Source organism: Alternaria novae-zelandiae (assembly GCF_023758075.1).
Source record: "Alternaria novae-zelandiae strain BMP 2774 chromosome Unknown scaffold_2, whole genome shotgun sequence".
Taxonomy (NCBI): Eukaryota; Fungi; Ascomycota; class Dothideomycetes; order Pleosporales; family Pleosporaceae; genus Alternaria; species Alternaria novae-zelandiae.
This window is the reverse complement of record NW_026056962.1, coordinates 2499140-2513477: the sequence shown is the minus strand read 5'-3', so window position 1 is coordinate 2513477 and position 14338 is coordinate 2499140. Positions and strand designations below refer to the sequence as shown.

Sequence of the window (14338 nt, the reverse complement as noted above, 5' to 3'; positions counted from 1 at the left end):
GGCGATGTGCGGAGAGTATTATCTGCTGTAGGGCTGAGACGGGAGTAGGCTTCGTGCACGGTTTGGAGTCCGGATCTAACATGTGTAAAGTTCCGTAGTGATGTGACTCAAGCATAGCCGTGCTTTCTCAGGTACTATCAATGCTTTGGGAACTAGTGGTGGTGTTGTACCATGGGCAAGCGACGAATTTCTACCCAATGGTAAGAACCGAGTTACAACAACTCGACTTGCTGCCAGCGACAGCAGAGTAACGCTCACACATTGCCCACATTCCGACTGCAGTTGACGAAGACAAAGGACGATGTTGTTCGAGCTATGTCAACCATAACACACCCTGACGGATACATTACACTCACATTTTCAGTACATCCACGTAAAACGCAGCGGATACCTCCAAGCCATATCGTAACAGTCCAATCTATTGAGAAAACAGTAGAGCTACCATGGTTTTCGTAGCCTGGAAAGCGCCCCTAGTACGAACAAGAGAAGCAAAAGTTTGGGGTATCTTCTTAAACGCCGCACCACCATCGTCTGTCTCAGACCATACTTGCGGAAAGGCAGCCTCGACGCTGACGTCCGACTCCGCTTCGCCTGTCCAATCAAAGCTGATTTGCCAGTTGAGTTTTAGTAGGACGTGTTTGTCTTGCAAGACCAGCGTATCACGACCCAAGTTCCTGCTCAAGTCCTTCCGTGTGATAGTGTTCGCGGGCTTGCTTTGCTGCCGTGACTGAGCGTTTTCGGTGTCTTCTGAGGTCCGGCCTACGAGTAGATGCGCAAACGCAGTTTCGCACTTGTGCCAGTGTTGTGCGCGCTTCTTCGCAATCTCCCAGTACGAGTCCATAGCCCAAGACGCATTACCCAGATCTCTTTCTTTCGCTTTCGACCGGATGAATGTACCCAGCTCATGTTCAGCCCACGGCGAGATTCGTAGAAGTTGCATTTCGATAATCTCACTCGCTAATGCGTCAATAGTAATCGAAACCTGGGCTATGAGCAGCTTTTGTGGACCTGCGATGTCGATGGTATGTTTCTGATGGACCCGCCGTGATGTTGGGGATATCTTGCCGCGCGGAAGGCTGAGTTGTGTGGAGAAGTTGAGGGATGTGAACATTTGGAGGTATGGCAAGGGATCCGCGAGTTCGACTGGGCGATGTGATGGGACGGGCTTTTCCTCTTGTTTCGGCCGTGGTGGAGGAACGGAGAGGGCGGCGAATGGTAGGAATGAACAGAGCAGACTCGATACGGGTGCTGGCTTCTCTGGCTCCGTATTGGTGCCGCTGATGTCGGATATGAACTTCCTGGTATTGTGTCAGTCACAGTCTGGCGATAATGGGAGAGGTTTGACTCACTTCAGACTGTCGCGCTCTGGAGACCGCAGAGAATCTTCAGGCCCGCGACGCTGCTCCTTAACGACTTCTTCGATGCATCTTGACACCTGAGACTCCAACTCTTCCACTTCACGCTGTAGACGCGCCTTTTCCTGCTTCCTTCTCTCAACTTCTGGATCTGGAGGCTGCCTCTTCTGTACCACTTCTTGAGTTATCTCTTCGGTTATGTCTTCGACTGGGCCATCTTCTACCGTCCCTGTGAAATCGTCTGATTGGACCGCTGGCGCTCTCGAACTCGGTGGGGGTTGCTTGACAGGATCTCTGACGCGCGGAGGTCGCTTGCTTGGCGAGGAGAAGATCATCGTTCGGCGCGGCTGCTTTGACATTGCGCGAATGTTCTGTGATGGTGTCCCTGGGAGTTCTGGCAGGTCGCTCTCGCTGGGTAGTTCCACTTCGGTCTCTTCCCTTCTGGAGCCATTTCTAGCTGGTACAGGTCGGTTTGGGTTGCGCTTCGGAGATGCCGAAAGAAGGTTCGGGTAATTACGCGCAAGGCTGGCTTTGGTAGGCGACGCAAAAGAGGGTCGTCGCGGAGGTTTCCTCAGAGGACTTGACGCTTGTTCGGTGGGCGAGCTGGTCCTCCTCCGCTTCGCTGGTGGTTCGTTCATGATGTTCGCATATGATTATTTCGCAAGAATCGCAACCGGCGCGTATTTGGGGCGCTCTCGTGGTAGTGATATGTCCGGAACTGGGATAGATGGGCTGGTGGGGTATGCGACGATAACAGTGAATGCGACGCGTCGGCGCGTGTTGTTGCCCTGTCGGCGTTCGCTGCAGCTTTTGCCGACGCTCGGAAAGGCGGCGCAAAATGACGTCGAACCGTCAATCGCTACTTTCAATCAGCTGCGAATTGGCAATCGACAGCAGTGGCTAACTTCGACATGTCATAACGAACCAGCTCGTGTGTTTGCTTCATCTCATCACGATTTTTTGGTGGCCAATGGAACGCATCGCATACTCTGGGCAACTGGCATTGCGCCAGGAGCTCTGCGCTTCGTGCTTAAAGACATGGCGCAAGTCGCGTGCTTCGACAGAGGCAGGGCGAATAGGACTTCAAAATAGCAATCGGATACAGCGTCGCTACAAAGGTTATGTTGCACCAGAAGGCGAACAAGCCAGGCCTATCACCGGCTTCTATGCAGGTTGGACCCTCACCCACGTCGCCAGCGGTACTCGAACTAACGAGACCCAGACATGCTGAAGAAACCGCTGTCGGAAGTACAGCCACTATCCCACACGACGCCCGAGCCGCCAAAAGAGCCACCGAAGACGCAGAAAGAAGAGACATTTGCAAAAGCCCGTATCATCTTTGGGTCTACCACGGCCTTGGAAGAACGCAAACAGGAAATCATGAAATCGTCCCAGAACGTTGCCGGCGTACTAGTCCCTCCGCGACCTGAAGAACCGGACAACTGTTGCATGTCCGGATGTGTGAACTGTGTATGGGACATGTATCGAGATGAGATGGAAGAGTGGGCGGAAAAGAGCGCTCAAGCAAGAGCGGCAATACAGGCACAGCGACAGGAAGGCAAGGGAACAGGCAGCATGGTGGCAGGAGACACATCACCGAGTCATGTTGCGACGAGTATGGACGACGATGGCGGTGGCAGTGAGACGAATTGGGACACTGGGTTCGATGATGCGGAGAAGGACAAATTGTTTGACGATATACCCGTGGGCATTCGGGAGTTTATGAGGACGGAGAAGAAGTTGAAGCAGGCGCAGAAGAAGGCGGAAGCCGCTGCGGCAGCGTGAGCTTCGAATTCGGCAATACCCATGCAGTTATCCTGCCATTCAAATACCCGTCTATTACAAATCTTGCAAGATTCCATCTTATCCCCTAAAATGACACCAAGTATGCTGCACCTCAATCTTCCATCTCGTCTAATCTTCGCCGACATCCACGCCCTTTGCCTGAAGATCTTTCCGCGCCTCCGCTATTTGCTGCATGAGCTCCTTGTGCGCGTCGGGTACGTCGTTGAAGGTGAAGACTCCCCAGCCGAGCTTGAAGAGGAGGTATGCGCCGAAAGAGATGAGGGCCCAGAAGGGTAGCTATGGTTTGGTTAGTGGCAGCGCAGTACAATAATAATGGAGACGGTAAAGGTAGTGGGGCTACGCGTTAAGGTAAAGCTAGGACTTACGAAAGGGACAATCTCCTCTTGGATCTTCTGAGGCAGCGGGACGACTTGGAGGAATAGAGAGAGGTAGATCTTTCACATGTTAGCATCCAATCTTGTATATATAGAGGTAAGGGGCTGCATACGGAGGTGAGGAGCATGCCAATGCTGATGGTCTGCGTGGCGCGCGTCATGATGGCGAATTGGTTGTTGTTAACGGGTTAAACGAGGGTCGGTGGTCGGAAGAAGTGCGGGTGAGGGCGTGGTGCTCGACGTCTGTGGTGGTGAATGTTCAGTGCCAGATCGCTCAATTGCCGCCAAGGGATCTGTGTCCAGGGGTCCAACGGAACCGGCCAAAGGCAAGGCCAACCGCGCGGTGGGTCGACGCTGCCGCAGGAACTCACCCCGTTTCTTTCCGCATCTGCAAAAAACAAGTGGCTGAACTATTGATTGCACTTTTTCTGGAGTTCTCCTGAAACCAATCCGACTAGTAGCTATCACCTGTACGGCGGCTCCGGACGACTGCGAGTAGCCGTTTCATCCTTGCGCAATCTCTACCGCCACTATGCACTCTTGAGCTTTGCCACGACTTTGAGCGACTGCGTTTCTTCATCTTCACACTTTTGCGATATGCCATTATCCAATGAGGAGCTTGGCGACTATATAGCGTCTTTAGAGCGCCTACTCCAAGCCAACCCTGCAGGCCAGACCGCTGTCCTCACAGGTTACGTGCATAAGCTCGATGCGTTTGCAGCAAGTGGGGACAATGAGGCCATAGAGAAGACCTTGCAGCTGTTTGGGACGGCTGTTGGCGGTCGGAGTATGTTATGCCTCTGTTCAAAGCCAACCCTGCTGACGCTGTATAGAAAGATGGCAGGCCCCGTTCCGCGACAGCGGCATCCTTGCTTATGCTCTTCGTGGCTTGTCCACCGTTCGCCATGAAGATCCCGTAGCAAAGCAATACCTGAGAGTCATCGGCAACTCGGTTGCTGACAATGGTACTGTAACCCGAAGAGACCCTCGTACGACGCAAACAGTCTGACTGGAGTCAAGATACCAACAGAGAGCTCGCCGTGAGAGAGCTCGGAGCCATCGCTGGCTGCCTTCCCTCGCCAGAACTACGCTTGACCACTTTGGCCGTACTTTTCAATCTTTGTAATGATTTTGGTGAGCAATGCCACAGGATCCTCCAGACATGCAGCTCATGCAGATAGAACCCGGCAAAGCTGCAGCGGCTGCCCTCAGACTGGATGCCACAATATGCACCTTCCTAGTACTGGACAGAATCCCGGAAGCAGCCCTGGATTACGCTACGGACCTGCTGAGCTGGACCACAAGCAACCTGAGCGATGCCCAGTTCAAAGACGAGGTTTCGCTGGAGACATTCAAGAGTCTGCTAAACGTAGCACTGCAATACGATGAAGACCACCACCTGGAATATGTGGCCATCCTGGTACATTACCTCCAGGACCCAGAATTCCAGCAAAGGATAGCAACACCGAAACTTCTCGACGACCTTGTCACCCTAATGCTGGAGTTTGAGGCCCGACTGGAACCAGAGGACATCGAAGCCGTCTTCCAGGAACTCGCAACAAGCAAAAACGCGGATACCACCACGTCAGACGAGGCGCAGGTTCTTCTACTGGCTCAACTCATTGGCCTGCTATCTGCCGCTTCAGCAACAGATGTGTTTGCACGAAGCTTCAACGTCAGAAGTCCTGTTATCGAGAGGCTTGAAGCAAAGCTCCGCGCACCTTGGGAGAGCGCATACCCATCTACGATATGCGCTTGTGTCATGGTCGGAAATCTGGCTATGTCTGATGAGGTTTGCATAGACATGGTCAAGATCATGGAACTTCACGTTCGATTGATTGTGATTCTCAAGAAGAGCACTAAGCCTGCCCTTCTTTATGCTGCAGCTGGTTTCATGCGGCATCTTACGTTTCCAGAGGCTAACAGGGCTTTGCTTGCAGATGCCGGACTCATGGAAGCGTGTTGTCGCATGCTCGTACTGGACGATCCTTCAGTTCGAGGCGAGGCGGCAGCTATGCTGTGCAAGCTCGTCACCGGCAACTTCTACAACATCGAGAAAGTCATGTACGAGACCGTCGGTCCTGACACAGAAGCCATCGACCCAGACATCTCAGCTGATACCGTCATTTTCTCGCACATTGTCGAGCAAGCCCTCGCTCCTTCTGCACCATTACCAAGCACTACCATGAAGAACCCAATGATCGAGCTTGGCCGCACCATCGTCGCCATGCTGCGATATCTCGGGCGACCTAACGCCGAAAAGGACGTTGAAGCAGTGCAAATACAGATCTTACAAGTACCCCAGATAGCCAAGCCGATCGCCCAACTCGTACGGCAGCGTTTCTACCCCGAAGCCCGATCCGAAGGACTACTCGGCCTAGGCCTACTCGCCCAAACACTTGAGGGCGCTGCAGCCATCGCCGAAGAAATAAAAGAGGACAGCGGCCTCCTCGAAACAATCAAAGAGCACGCCAACGCAACAGAAGCAGGTCTCGCGCAACAATCTCCATCAACAGCTAGCCGAGACCACCAGAACGCGATTGTGCTGCTCCAGGCGCTGCAGAACAATGCGGTAAGAGAACTCCAAGAAGCCGTCGGGGAAGTACTAAGGACTTCCAGACTGACCAAATGGACGCAATACTCTCGCATTAGACAGTCTCTGTCTAAGCACCAAGGGCGTCGCTCTTCTGGCGACGTCAGCACCCTGGGTAGCCCTGGAGGCGCCTCGCCTGGGAGAGTCAGAGAGTTGGCTCGCAGGGCTACTACGGATGCGCCTGGCATGTCGCCGGGGAGGGCGAGGGGGTCTACGCTCGCTAGCGAAACTAACTCTGATGAGCGGCCACGGACGCCTGTGAGAGTCAGGGAGGTTATTGGCGAGATTGAAGAGGTGTCTCCGAAGACAATGATCAAGGAGTCGCCGGCGAGGGAACGGTTAAAGGGTAAAGGCATGAAGCGGACCAACACGGCGCCGCAATGATTTCGATGATGGTTATGTCTTATGTTCTTAGTATCTACTCTACTTCTTCTTAATAATGCACTCTCCACTTATGACCACTATAACTGGTATTGCTGTTGATGTGATGTGATCGAATGTTGTAGTCGCCACTCCGTCTAAACCATGTGTTTGAGTGAAACCCTCACCTAGCACCATATCACGCCACGTTCAAACCACCATATCAATCAGATAACCCCTCAAATGATCTCCAACAAATGGAAGAGAAGCGAAAAGCAGTGAATAATCAGCACGGTGGCGCCTGCGAGTCCTGAGCCTCACTCTGCACCATCAGCGTAATCAAGAGGGCCCTGATTGGCCGGACGAGCCACTCACGTGGATTCACGCGCTAACAATCCAGGGTCCATGACATAGTACGTAGAAGGGTAGTCGGGTATAAAGAAGGGCTGTCTGTCGACGTATTGAAGGTATCTACAGTTCAACTCTACCAATACTACCTACACCAAGTCTCGATCTTACAATCGATCTCGCAAACCAACAACTACCACTACATACCCAAACCTACCAACCAACCAACTCCAACATCCAAGATGGTCTGCTGCGGACGCAACAACGGCACCTGCGTGTGCGCCCAAGAGGCAAAGTGCTCGTGTGGAAAGCAGCCTGCTCTTCAATGCAGTATGTCGCTCCCTTCTTTCCTTCACCTTATGCCCTCTCTCCCCAGTCCGTATACCCAACACACCACCTACCGCCTATCCCCATCCACTTTATACCCCATACATGTATACTGACATATCAACAGCCTGCGACAAGGCCGCCACCGAGAACAAGCTCCCCACCGATTCTTCAGCATGCGCATGCGGAAAGCGGACAGAGGATGCGTGCAACTGCGGTCGCGCTGAGAACAACGGATCGAGCAGCTTGGAGACGGACTTCACTACTAGCAAGTAGAGAGATGGATATGATATGAGGGTTTGAGGCGTATGGGGGTGCGCGGTGGTGTGTAGCATGAGAGGGTGTTTTTGGCGTTTACATGGGACGGTCGAAGGACCGAGGGTATACCTGATATCAGTGAATGATGATTTGAAAGTTCGGACTTGTCTATCCTGTTGTGTCTTGTGCTTGTGATCGGCGCGTTGACGCGTCTTGCTTTGGATGCGCGTGTTCCTCTCTACACTTGTCCTTGTCCACTCTATCCATCGCACAATGTCTTCGGGCACACGCTGGAGACTTTCGCGTTCATGGGAAACATGTGTTGTACAGTGGACGTCGCCGCTGCCTTCGCGGTCTCAATGTTCCTCATCGTGTTGCGGGTGGCATCTCATCGATAGCTTGCGGAGCTCGGGGGAGAGCGGCGGCACGGTCGGAGGCGTGTATACAGTAAACTTCAAGGCTATCGCGGCTTTGCTGAAAGGTGCCCTGTTCAATACTGTCCAAAATTGAATGCATGGACCTGCACTTGCCGTAAGGGTCAAGATCGCGATGTGCTCGTCCTACTTTGACTCGCACGGGCAGGAGCTACACGCTAGACCCTGTTTGCTTGGCATCCATGTGTAGAACATCCACTTATTCCCCCCGTCAGTCGTGCATGCAGAGAAACAACTAGATAGCTTGCCGGGGTGTTGTGCGTCTTCCTTGCTCGTTCCAATTCCATGTCCTGCTCTCGATTGCGCCATAAGCCTGCAGCCAGCGTCTAGAAAGCGCTGACAGGCGCCCCTTTCGCGAACTATCGACCTCCGCTCCGCAGCGCGCACGCCGGCATAAACCCTGCCTCGAGGCCCGTACCGCACCATTCCATAGCGCACCACCACTACCGCCGCCGCATTGTCGGGCTACTTACCAGGTGGGAACCGCCCACCCACCACGTCGTCTACTACCACCAGCATGGCGGCCTCGGTCACTTCCAAGATGGCAGCGAGGGCTGGTGGAGGCCTCTTCAGCCGGGAGCAGTCGGGCAACGTGCCCACGATGCGAGGTACATGACGGCATGCCCACGAACAACGGACCGAAGCTCACACGCGGACAGGACTGGTTTCATTCATCGCTGATCTGAGGAATGCTCGCGCGAGAGAGCTCGAAGAGAAGCGCATCAACAAGGAATTGGCCAACATACGGTGGGTACACGCTGCCGAGTTTAAGCATGTCCGGAAGGCTAACAGTACTGCAGGCAAAAGTTCAGAGGTACTTCTCCTTGGATACATCTCCCACCTGACCTGTTCTGACAGAACTCCCCCCAGATGCCGGCCTGAATGGCTACCAGAAGAAGAAATACGTCTGCAAGGTACACACGCCACTCACCGACTCTCCCACCCTATTGCTGACTCCCGCAGCTCCTCTACATATACATTCTCGGATGGAACGTCGATTTCGGACATCTCGAAGCGGTCAACCTCATCTCCGCGACCAAGTACTCGGAAAAGCAGATCGGATACCTCGCCGTTACCCTATTCCTACACGAGGAGCACGAACTGCTACACCTGGTCGTTAACAGCATCAGGAAGGACCTGTTGGACCACAATGAGCTCAACAACTGCCTGGCGCTGCATGCGATTGCGAACGTTGGTGGAAAGGAGCTGGGAGAGGCACTAAGCGCCGAGGTTCACAGGCTTCTGATATCACCGTGAGTGGCATGAGATGGGTTTCGTGGCCAAGCTGACGTCGAATAGGGCCTCCAAGGCATTCGTGAAGAAGAAGGCCGCCCTTACACTCCTGCGATTATACCGAAAACATCCCGCGATCGTACAGCACGAATGGGCGGAACGAATAATATCGCTTATGGACGACCCCGATATGGGCGTGGCGCTTTCCGTAACCTCGCTGGTCACGGCACTCGTTCAGGACAACACCGAGCAATACAAGGGAAGCTACATCAAGGCAGCGAATAGGCTGAAGCGGATAGTAGTGGACAACGAGTGTGCCGAAGGCTACTTCTACTACAAGGTGCCATGTCCGTGGATACTGGTCAAGCTGCTCAAGTTGCTGCAGTACTACCCACCTCCCGGTTTGTGTCTTCTCCAGCTATTATCAACTCGCACTAACAGAAACAGAGGACTCACATATCCGAAAGCTGATTCGCGAAGCGCTCCAAAAGATTATGGACTCAGCCCTCGAAATGCCCAAGAACGTACAGCAGAACAACGCACAAAACGCCGTCCTCTTCGAAGCGATCAACCTCGTAATACACCTCGACACAGAGCAAGACCTGATGGTTCAAATATCACAACGGCTAGGCAAATTCATCGCGTCTCGGGAAACCAACGTGCGGTATCTAGGACTGGAGGCCATGACGCATCTGGCTGCTCGATCTGAGAACCTTGATCCCATCAAGAAGCACCAGGCAATTATCATCGGATCGTTAAGAGACAGGGATATCAGTGTACGAAGACAGGGTCTGGACCTACTATACAGCATGTGTGATCCGACGAATGCGCAAGCGATCGTGAACGAACTCCTCCGATACCTACAATCTGCCGACTACGCGATACGGGAAGAGATGGTACTCAAGATTGCGATTCTTACCGAGAAGTACGCCACTGATGTTCAGTGGTACGTGGACATATCACTACGACTGATCGCCATGGCTGGAGACCACGTTAGCGATGAAGTCTGGCAGCGAGTCATCCAGATCACGACGAACAACGAGGAGCTGCAAGTGTACGCTGCGCAAACGATTCTGCAGTACATCAAATCGGACTGTCACGAGACGCTTGTAAAGATTGGTGGATACCTGCTCGGAGAATTCGGCCATTTGATTGCGGATAGCAAAGGATGTAGCCCGATCGAGCAGTTCATGGCGTTGAGCGCAAAGATGCGAGGTTGCTCGTCAACGACACGGGCGATACTCTTGTCGTGTTACGTCAAGTACGTGAACTTGTTCCCCGAGATCAAGCCTCAGCTTCTTCAGGCTTTCCGCGCCTACAGCCACTCGCTCGACTCCGAACTCCAGCAAAGAGCATGCGAATACCTCACACTCGCCACCATGCCGACGGACGACCTACTGCGTACCGTATGCGACGAGATGCCTCCTTACCCAGAACGGACGTCAGCGCTGCTCTCGCGGTTACACCAGAAGCACGCCACTACTAGCGACAAGCGAACGTGGGTGGTTGGTGGCAAGGATGCAAATGCGGACCTCAAAGAATTTGGTCTTGCAAGGCAGAATACGTCTGCGGGTGTTAAGAGAAGCTTCACCGAACCTGTACCAAAGGACGCCAAGACCGGCGCAGCAAATGGCGCCAACGGTGTCGCAGCGATATCAAGTGATTTGGAGGGTCTAGATCTCAACATGGATCTGAGCAAGGCTTCCAAAGCACCAAATCTCGCAAGCGCAGCGCATCTCAGTCCCGATTGGGAGGTTGGCTACACTCGTCTCCTATTACGGTCGGAAGGCGTGCTCTACGAAGACCAGCAAATACAGATCGGTCTGCGAACAGAGTACCGCGGGCAGTTGGGCGCTCTCATCTTCTACTTCACGAACAAGTCACAGTTCTCCATGGGATCTTTCACCACGACACTCGACAACCGGTCTTCGGAAACATTGAAGACGGACATCAAGGGCCTACCCGACACCTCTATCGCACCCGAAGGCCAAACACAACAGACCATCATGTTCGAATGCAAGAACGTCTTCATCGATCCTCCCACCATTCGTATATCCTACCTCGCCGGAGCTTTACAGGGTCTAACCCTCCAACTCCCCGTCCTCCTACACAAGTACATGGAAGGCGCCGAACTCAGCGCAGAAGACTTCTTCAAGCGTTGGAAGCAAATTGGTGGTGCACCGCGCGAACACCAAAGTATATTCGGCCTGATCAACAAGAACCGGACTATGGACTCTGATTTCGTGCAAAAGGTGGTCAAGGGCTTCAAGTGGGGTATTGTGACGGGTGTGGATCCTAATGGCAAGAACATCGTGGGTGCGACGGTGTTGCATTCGAGTGAGGGCAAGTTTGGGTGCTTGTTGAGGCTGGAGCCGAACTTTGAGACACAGGTATGTTGGTGTGTGTTGGAATGGGAGAAGAGAAAGCTAACAAATGATAGATGTACCGGATCACGATTCGTGCGACTGATGAGTCGGTTCCGCCTGTCCTCGTCAAGGCTATGCAAGACCGCCTCTCGCAGGGTATTGAGGGCATGGCTTAAAACACTGGGTTCCTTGCCTTCCCACCTCTCTACCAACACCAACACTATTCTTACACCATCACCCTCATGATGTGTACACACCTGGAACCTTTTGTTCATATACTAATGTTTTTGTCTGGGAAACTCTGGGCTGTTGAGAGAGAGCGAAAGAAGTATGTTTGATGGTTGGGCTGGACTGCATATGTAGCGTTCATTCTTGAGGAGGAGGAAAACATTGAGATATGGCGCATACCCTTGTTTCTGGCTCATGTAGCATGATTATATATATTGGAGCGTTTTTTGTTTCGTGGAAATTGGGCTTTCATTTTGATGTTTGTGGGTGATGTTGAGAGGTGACGATGATGATGCTTGAGTGACGTTGATATATGGGTGACATTATTCGCGAAGGAATGTCGCAGCTTCCTCGACCATGTATGCTTCGTTTCTAGACACTCCAGAGTCATATGATGTATGGTCTATTATGGTGGAGTTGATGTAACTTGAGTGCTGTCATTGGTTCGAAAAGAATGGCTCGACCAAACGACACTCTACGGTACTGCTCTCTCTAACCGTATAAAAGAGAATCCAATTTCTCCTTTTGTCTTCAAAGTCATTTGTCCCTCTTACAACAATACACATCGCGAAAACCTCCCAGCTCCATCTTCACACAACCCCACATCCTCCTCTCCACACCACCAAAATGGCCGAACGCAAGACTATCCAGAAGTACTATCCTGCCGACTTTGACCCAGCAAAGCTAGTGCGCTCAAAGAAATCCTCAACTCCCACGCGCACCGTCGTAAACTTCGCCTGCCCCTTCCGCAGCATGCGCTGCCTCTCCTGCGGCCACTACACCACTCGCGGCAAAGTCTTCCGCAACAGCCCAAAACACATCGCACCAGAAACATACCTCGGCGTAAAGATCGTAACGCTGCATTGTAAATGCCCTGGCTGCAGTGCGGGAATCGTTATCGAGACTGATCCTAAGAATATGGATTATAGGATTGTGAGTGGGGCGGTTAGGGGGTTTGAGGCTTGGAGAGATAATGAGCGCGCCAGAGATACTGAAGAGCAGCGCTTAAATCGTCTCGAAGCTCAGGGACTTGAAGGAGGCGACGAGAAAGCGACTATGGAGACGCTGGAACGCAAGACTGAGGATGCGAGGGTTGAGGTTGCTGTTGCTGGTGCGTTGGATGAGATTAGAGCGGCGAATGCACGGAGAGAAGGGATGGATGCGAAATGTGCCGCGACTATCCCTGCGTCATCGAGGGAAGTTGAGGATGCGGAAGATGCGGAGATTGCGAGGGCTGTTTTTAGGGGGGCGAAGAGGTGTTCACCGGACTCTGGAACGTCGGGAGAATCGCAGAATGTGGAGTTGTCGGCGTCTAGGCCGGCGAAGAAGGTCAAGAAGGATTTTGCGAGGATGTTGGGGATTAAGAGGAATATTGATGTCTAGGGTCCCTTAAAGTCGATCAATGACAAGGCATTGTTCTATATGCTTTCGCTACCCAAACGTTGTCCTTCAATATCGTGTACGAAACACTAAGCGACTGCGTCATAGAATCATCAGCGGATGCCTCTATGGACTTGACGCTGACAACTAATCGCAAATGGTATATGAGCTTGCAAACTGCCAGTCATGGCCAGCAAGGCCGTACTTCGGTTTAGGCTTAATGCGGTCTAACATATGTGCAAACCGCACGATGCCCGCTCTTGAAAGCCGCCACCGCATGCTCCTCCTGTTGGGAATCTTGTACCACAGATAGGCCTTGAACTGCCACTTTCGTCCGAACCTATAATCAAGTATGGGCGGGCCCAATGGTAGTATGCTGAGTATATGACTGCGGACAGATTTTGAACTGATCCTGTTCTTGTCGTCTTCGAGTTGGGGCAGCCAACTCGCCGCTAGATCGATGCAGTCACGTCTGAAATTTCTAATAGTAGGGCCCTCAGGTTTCTCCTCGTGAATGGCATCATACGCAGCTCCAACGTGTTTGTCCAGAAGCATGAGCAATATGTCTTGCGAGTTCATCGAGTAATCGGGGAATACTCGAAGCGACGGGCGGACCATACCCATGGCACCGAATACTCGATCTCGCAAGTCTGAGCACTCGGCCCCGAACACCAATCTCCCAACAGAGTCCCAACGATGGGTCATGACACTTCGGCTTAATTCGATCTTCCATATCCGCGTTCCTCCATCTCCATCGTCGAGTCCCAGATCTTGGAAGGTTTCTGTGATGCCTAAAATCTGACATGCTTGCCTTAAACTTCGTAGAACCGAGAAGAATGTATTCCATGAAACAGTCTTCGAGCCGATACGTATATCAACTGCTCTACTGAGTATCACCTCCTGAATGACCCAAAGTCTTGACCAATATGGCAGACTTACGAAGCGGTGCAAAGCTGGGGCAAGCTTAAGTACAACCCGCTTCTCTATGGGGACGTCGTAGGTTTGGCTCAGGCGAATACTTTCGAGGGCAATCGAATCCATAAAGTCGTCGCTTCCCTCAAATCCAGAACCAAGCCAGATTTCGACAGTAGCCGCGCTATATATATCTGCCATTTGGTTGACCTGGTGGGCCTTTTCGTCGTCTTGACCTTGATTGATGCAAATTTGGTCTATCCAGAACCAGGCCGAGCTACCGTTGCGTCTCATTTTTAGGAAGTCGTAGAGGTTCTGTCGAACAGAAAGCCAGCCATGACATTCGGGGCTTGTGACAAGTATG

At 52.5% G+C, this 14338-nt stretch overlaps 6 protein-coding genes across 6 annotated transcripts; 4 read left to right on the top strand and 2 right to left on the bottom strand.

Moving 5' to 3' along the window:
• Nucleotides 1-418: 418 nt before the first annotated feature.
• J4E88_001858 (uncharacterized protein) lies at nt 419-1993 on the bottom strand (the record flags this gene model as incomplete). Its single annotated transcript, XM_049395526.1, has 2 exons — nt 419-1298; nt 1350-1993. The coding sequence occupies 2 exons, from the start codon at nt 1991-1993 to the stop codon at nt 419-421; spliced, it is 1524 nt and encodes a 507-aa protein (XP_049259390.1).
• A 332-nt stretch (nt 1994-2325) lies between these two features.
• On the top strand, nt 2326-3140 carry J4E88_001857 (uncharacterized protein; the record flags this gene model as incomplete). Its single annotated transcript, XM_049395525.1, has 2 exons — nt 2326-2527; nt 2578-3140. The coding sequence occupies 2 exons, from the start codon at nt 2326-2328 to the stop codon at nt 3138-3140; spliced, it is 765 nt and encodes a 254-aa protein (XP_049259389.1).
• Nucleotides 3141-3269: 129 nt separating this feature from the next.
• J4E88_001856 (uncharacterized protein) lies at nt 3270-3696 on the bottom strand (the record flags this gene model as incomplete). The annotated part of the gene is made up of 3 exons (XM_049395524.1): nt 3270-3437; nt 3527-3595; nt 3649-3696. 3 exons carry the CDS (start codon nt 3694-3696, stop codon nt 3270-3272), a joined length of 285 nt encoding a protein of 94 aa, XP_049259388.1.
• Nucleotides 3697-4132: 436 nt separating this feature from the next.
• On the top strand, nt 4133-6512 carry J4E88_001855 (uncharacterized protein; the record flags this gene model as incomplete). Its single annotated transcript, XM_049395523.1, has 4 exons — nt 4133-4322; nt 4369-4500; nt 4556-4669; nt 4717-6512. The coding sequence occupies 4 exons, from the start codon at nt 4133-4135 to the stop codon at nt 6510-6512; spliced, it is 2232 nt and encodes a 743-aa protein (XP_049259387.1).
• Nucleotides 6513-7078: 566 nt separating this feature from the next.
• J4E88_001854 (uncharacterized protein) lies at nt 7079-7439 on the top strand (the record flags this gene model as incomplete). The annotated part of the gene is made up of 2 exons (XM_049395522.1): nt 7079-7166; nt 7291-7439. 2 exons carry the CDS (start codon nt 7079-7081, stop codon nt 7437-7439), a joined length of 237 nt encoding a protein of 78 aa, XP_049259386.1.
• A 4870-nt stretch (nt 7440-12309) lies between these two features.
• Nucleotides 12310-13065, top strand: J4E88_001853 (uncharacterized protein; the record flags this gene model as incomplete). Its single annotated transcript, XM_049395521.1, has 1 exon — nt 12310-13065. The coding sequence occupies one exon, from the start codon at nt 12310-12312 to the stop codon at nt 13063-13065; it is 756 nt and encodes a 251-aa protein (XP_049259385.1).
• Nucleotides 13066-14338: the final 1273 nt, after the last annotated feature.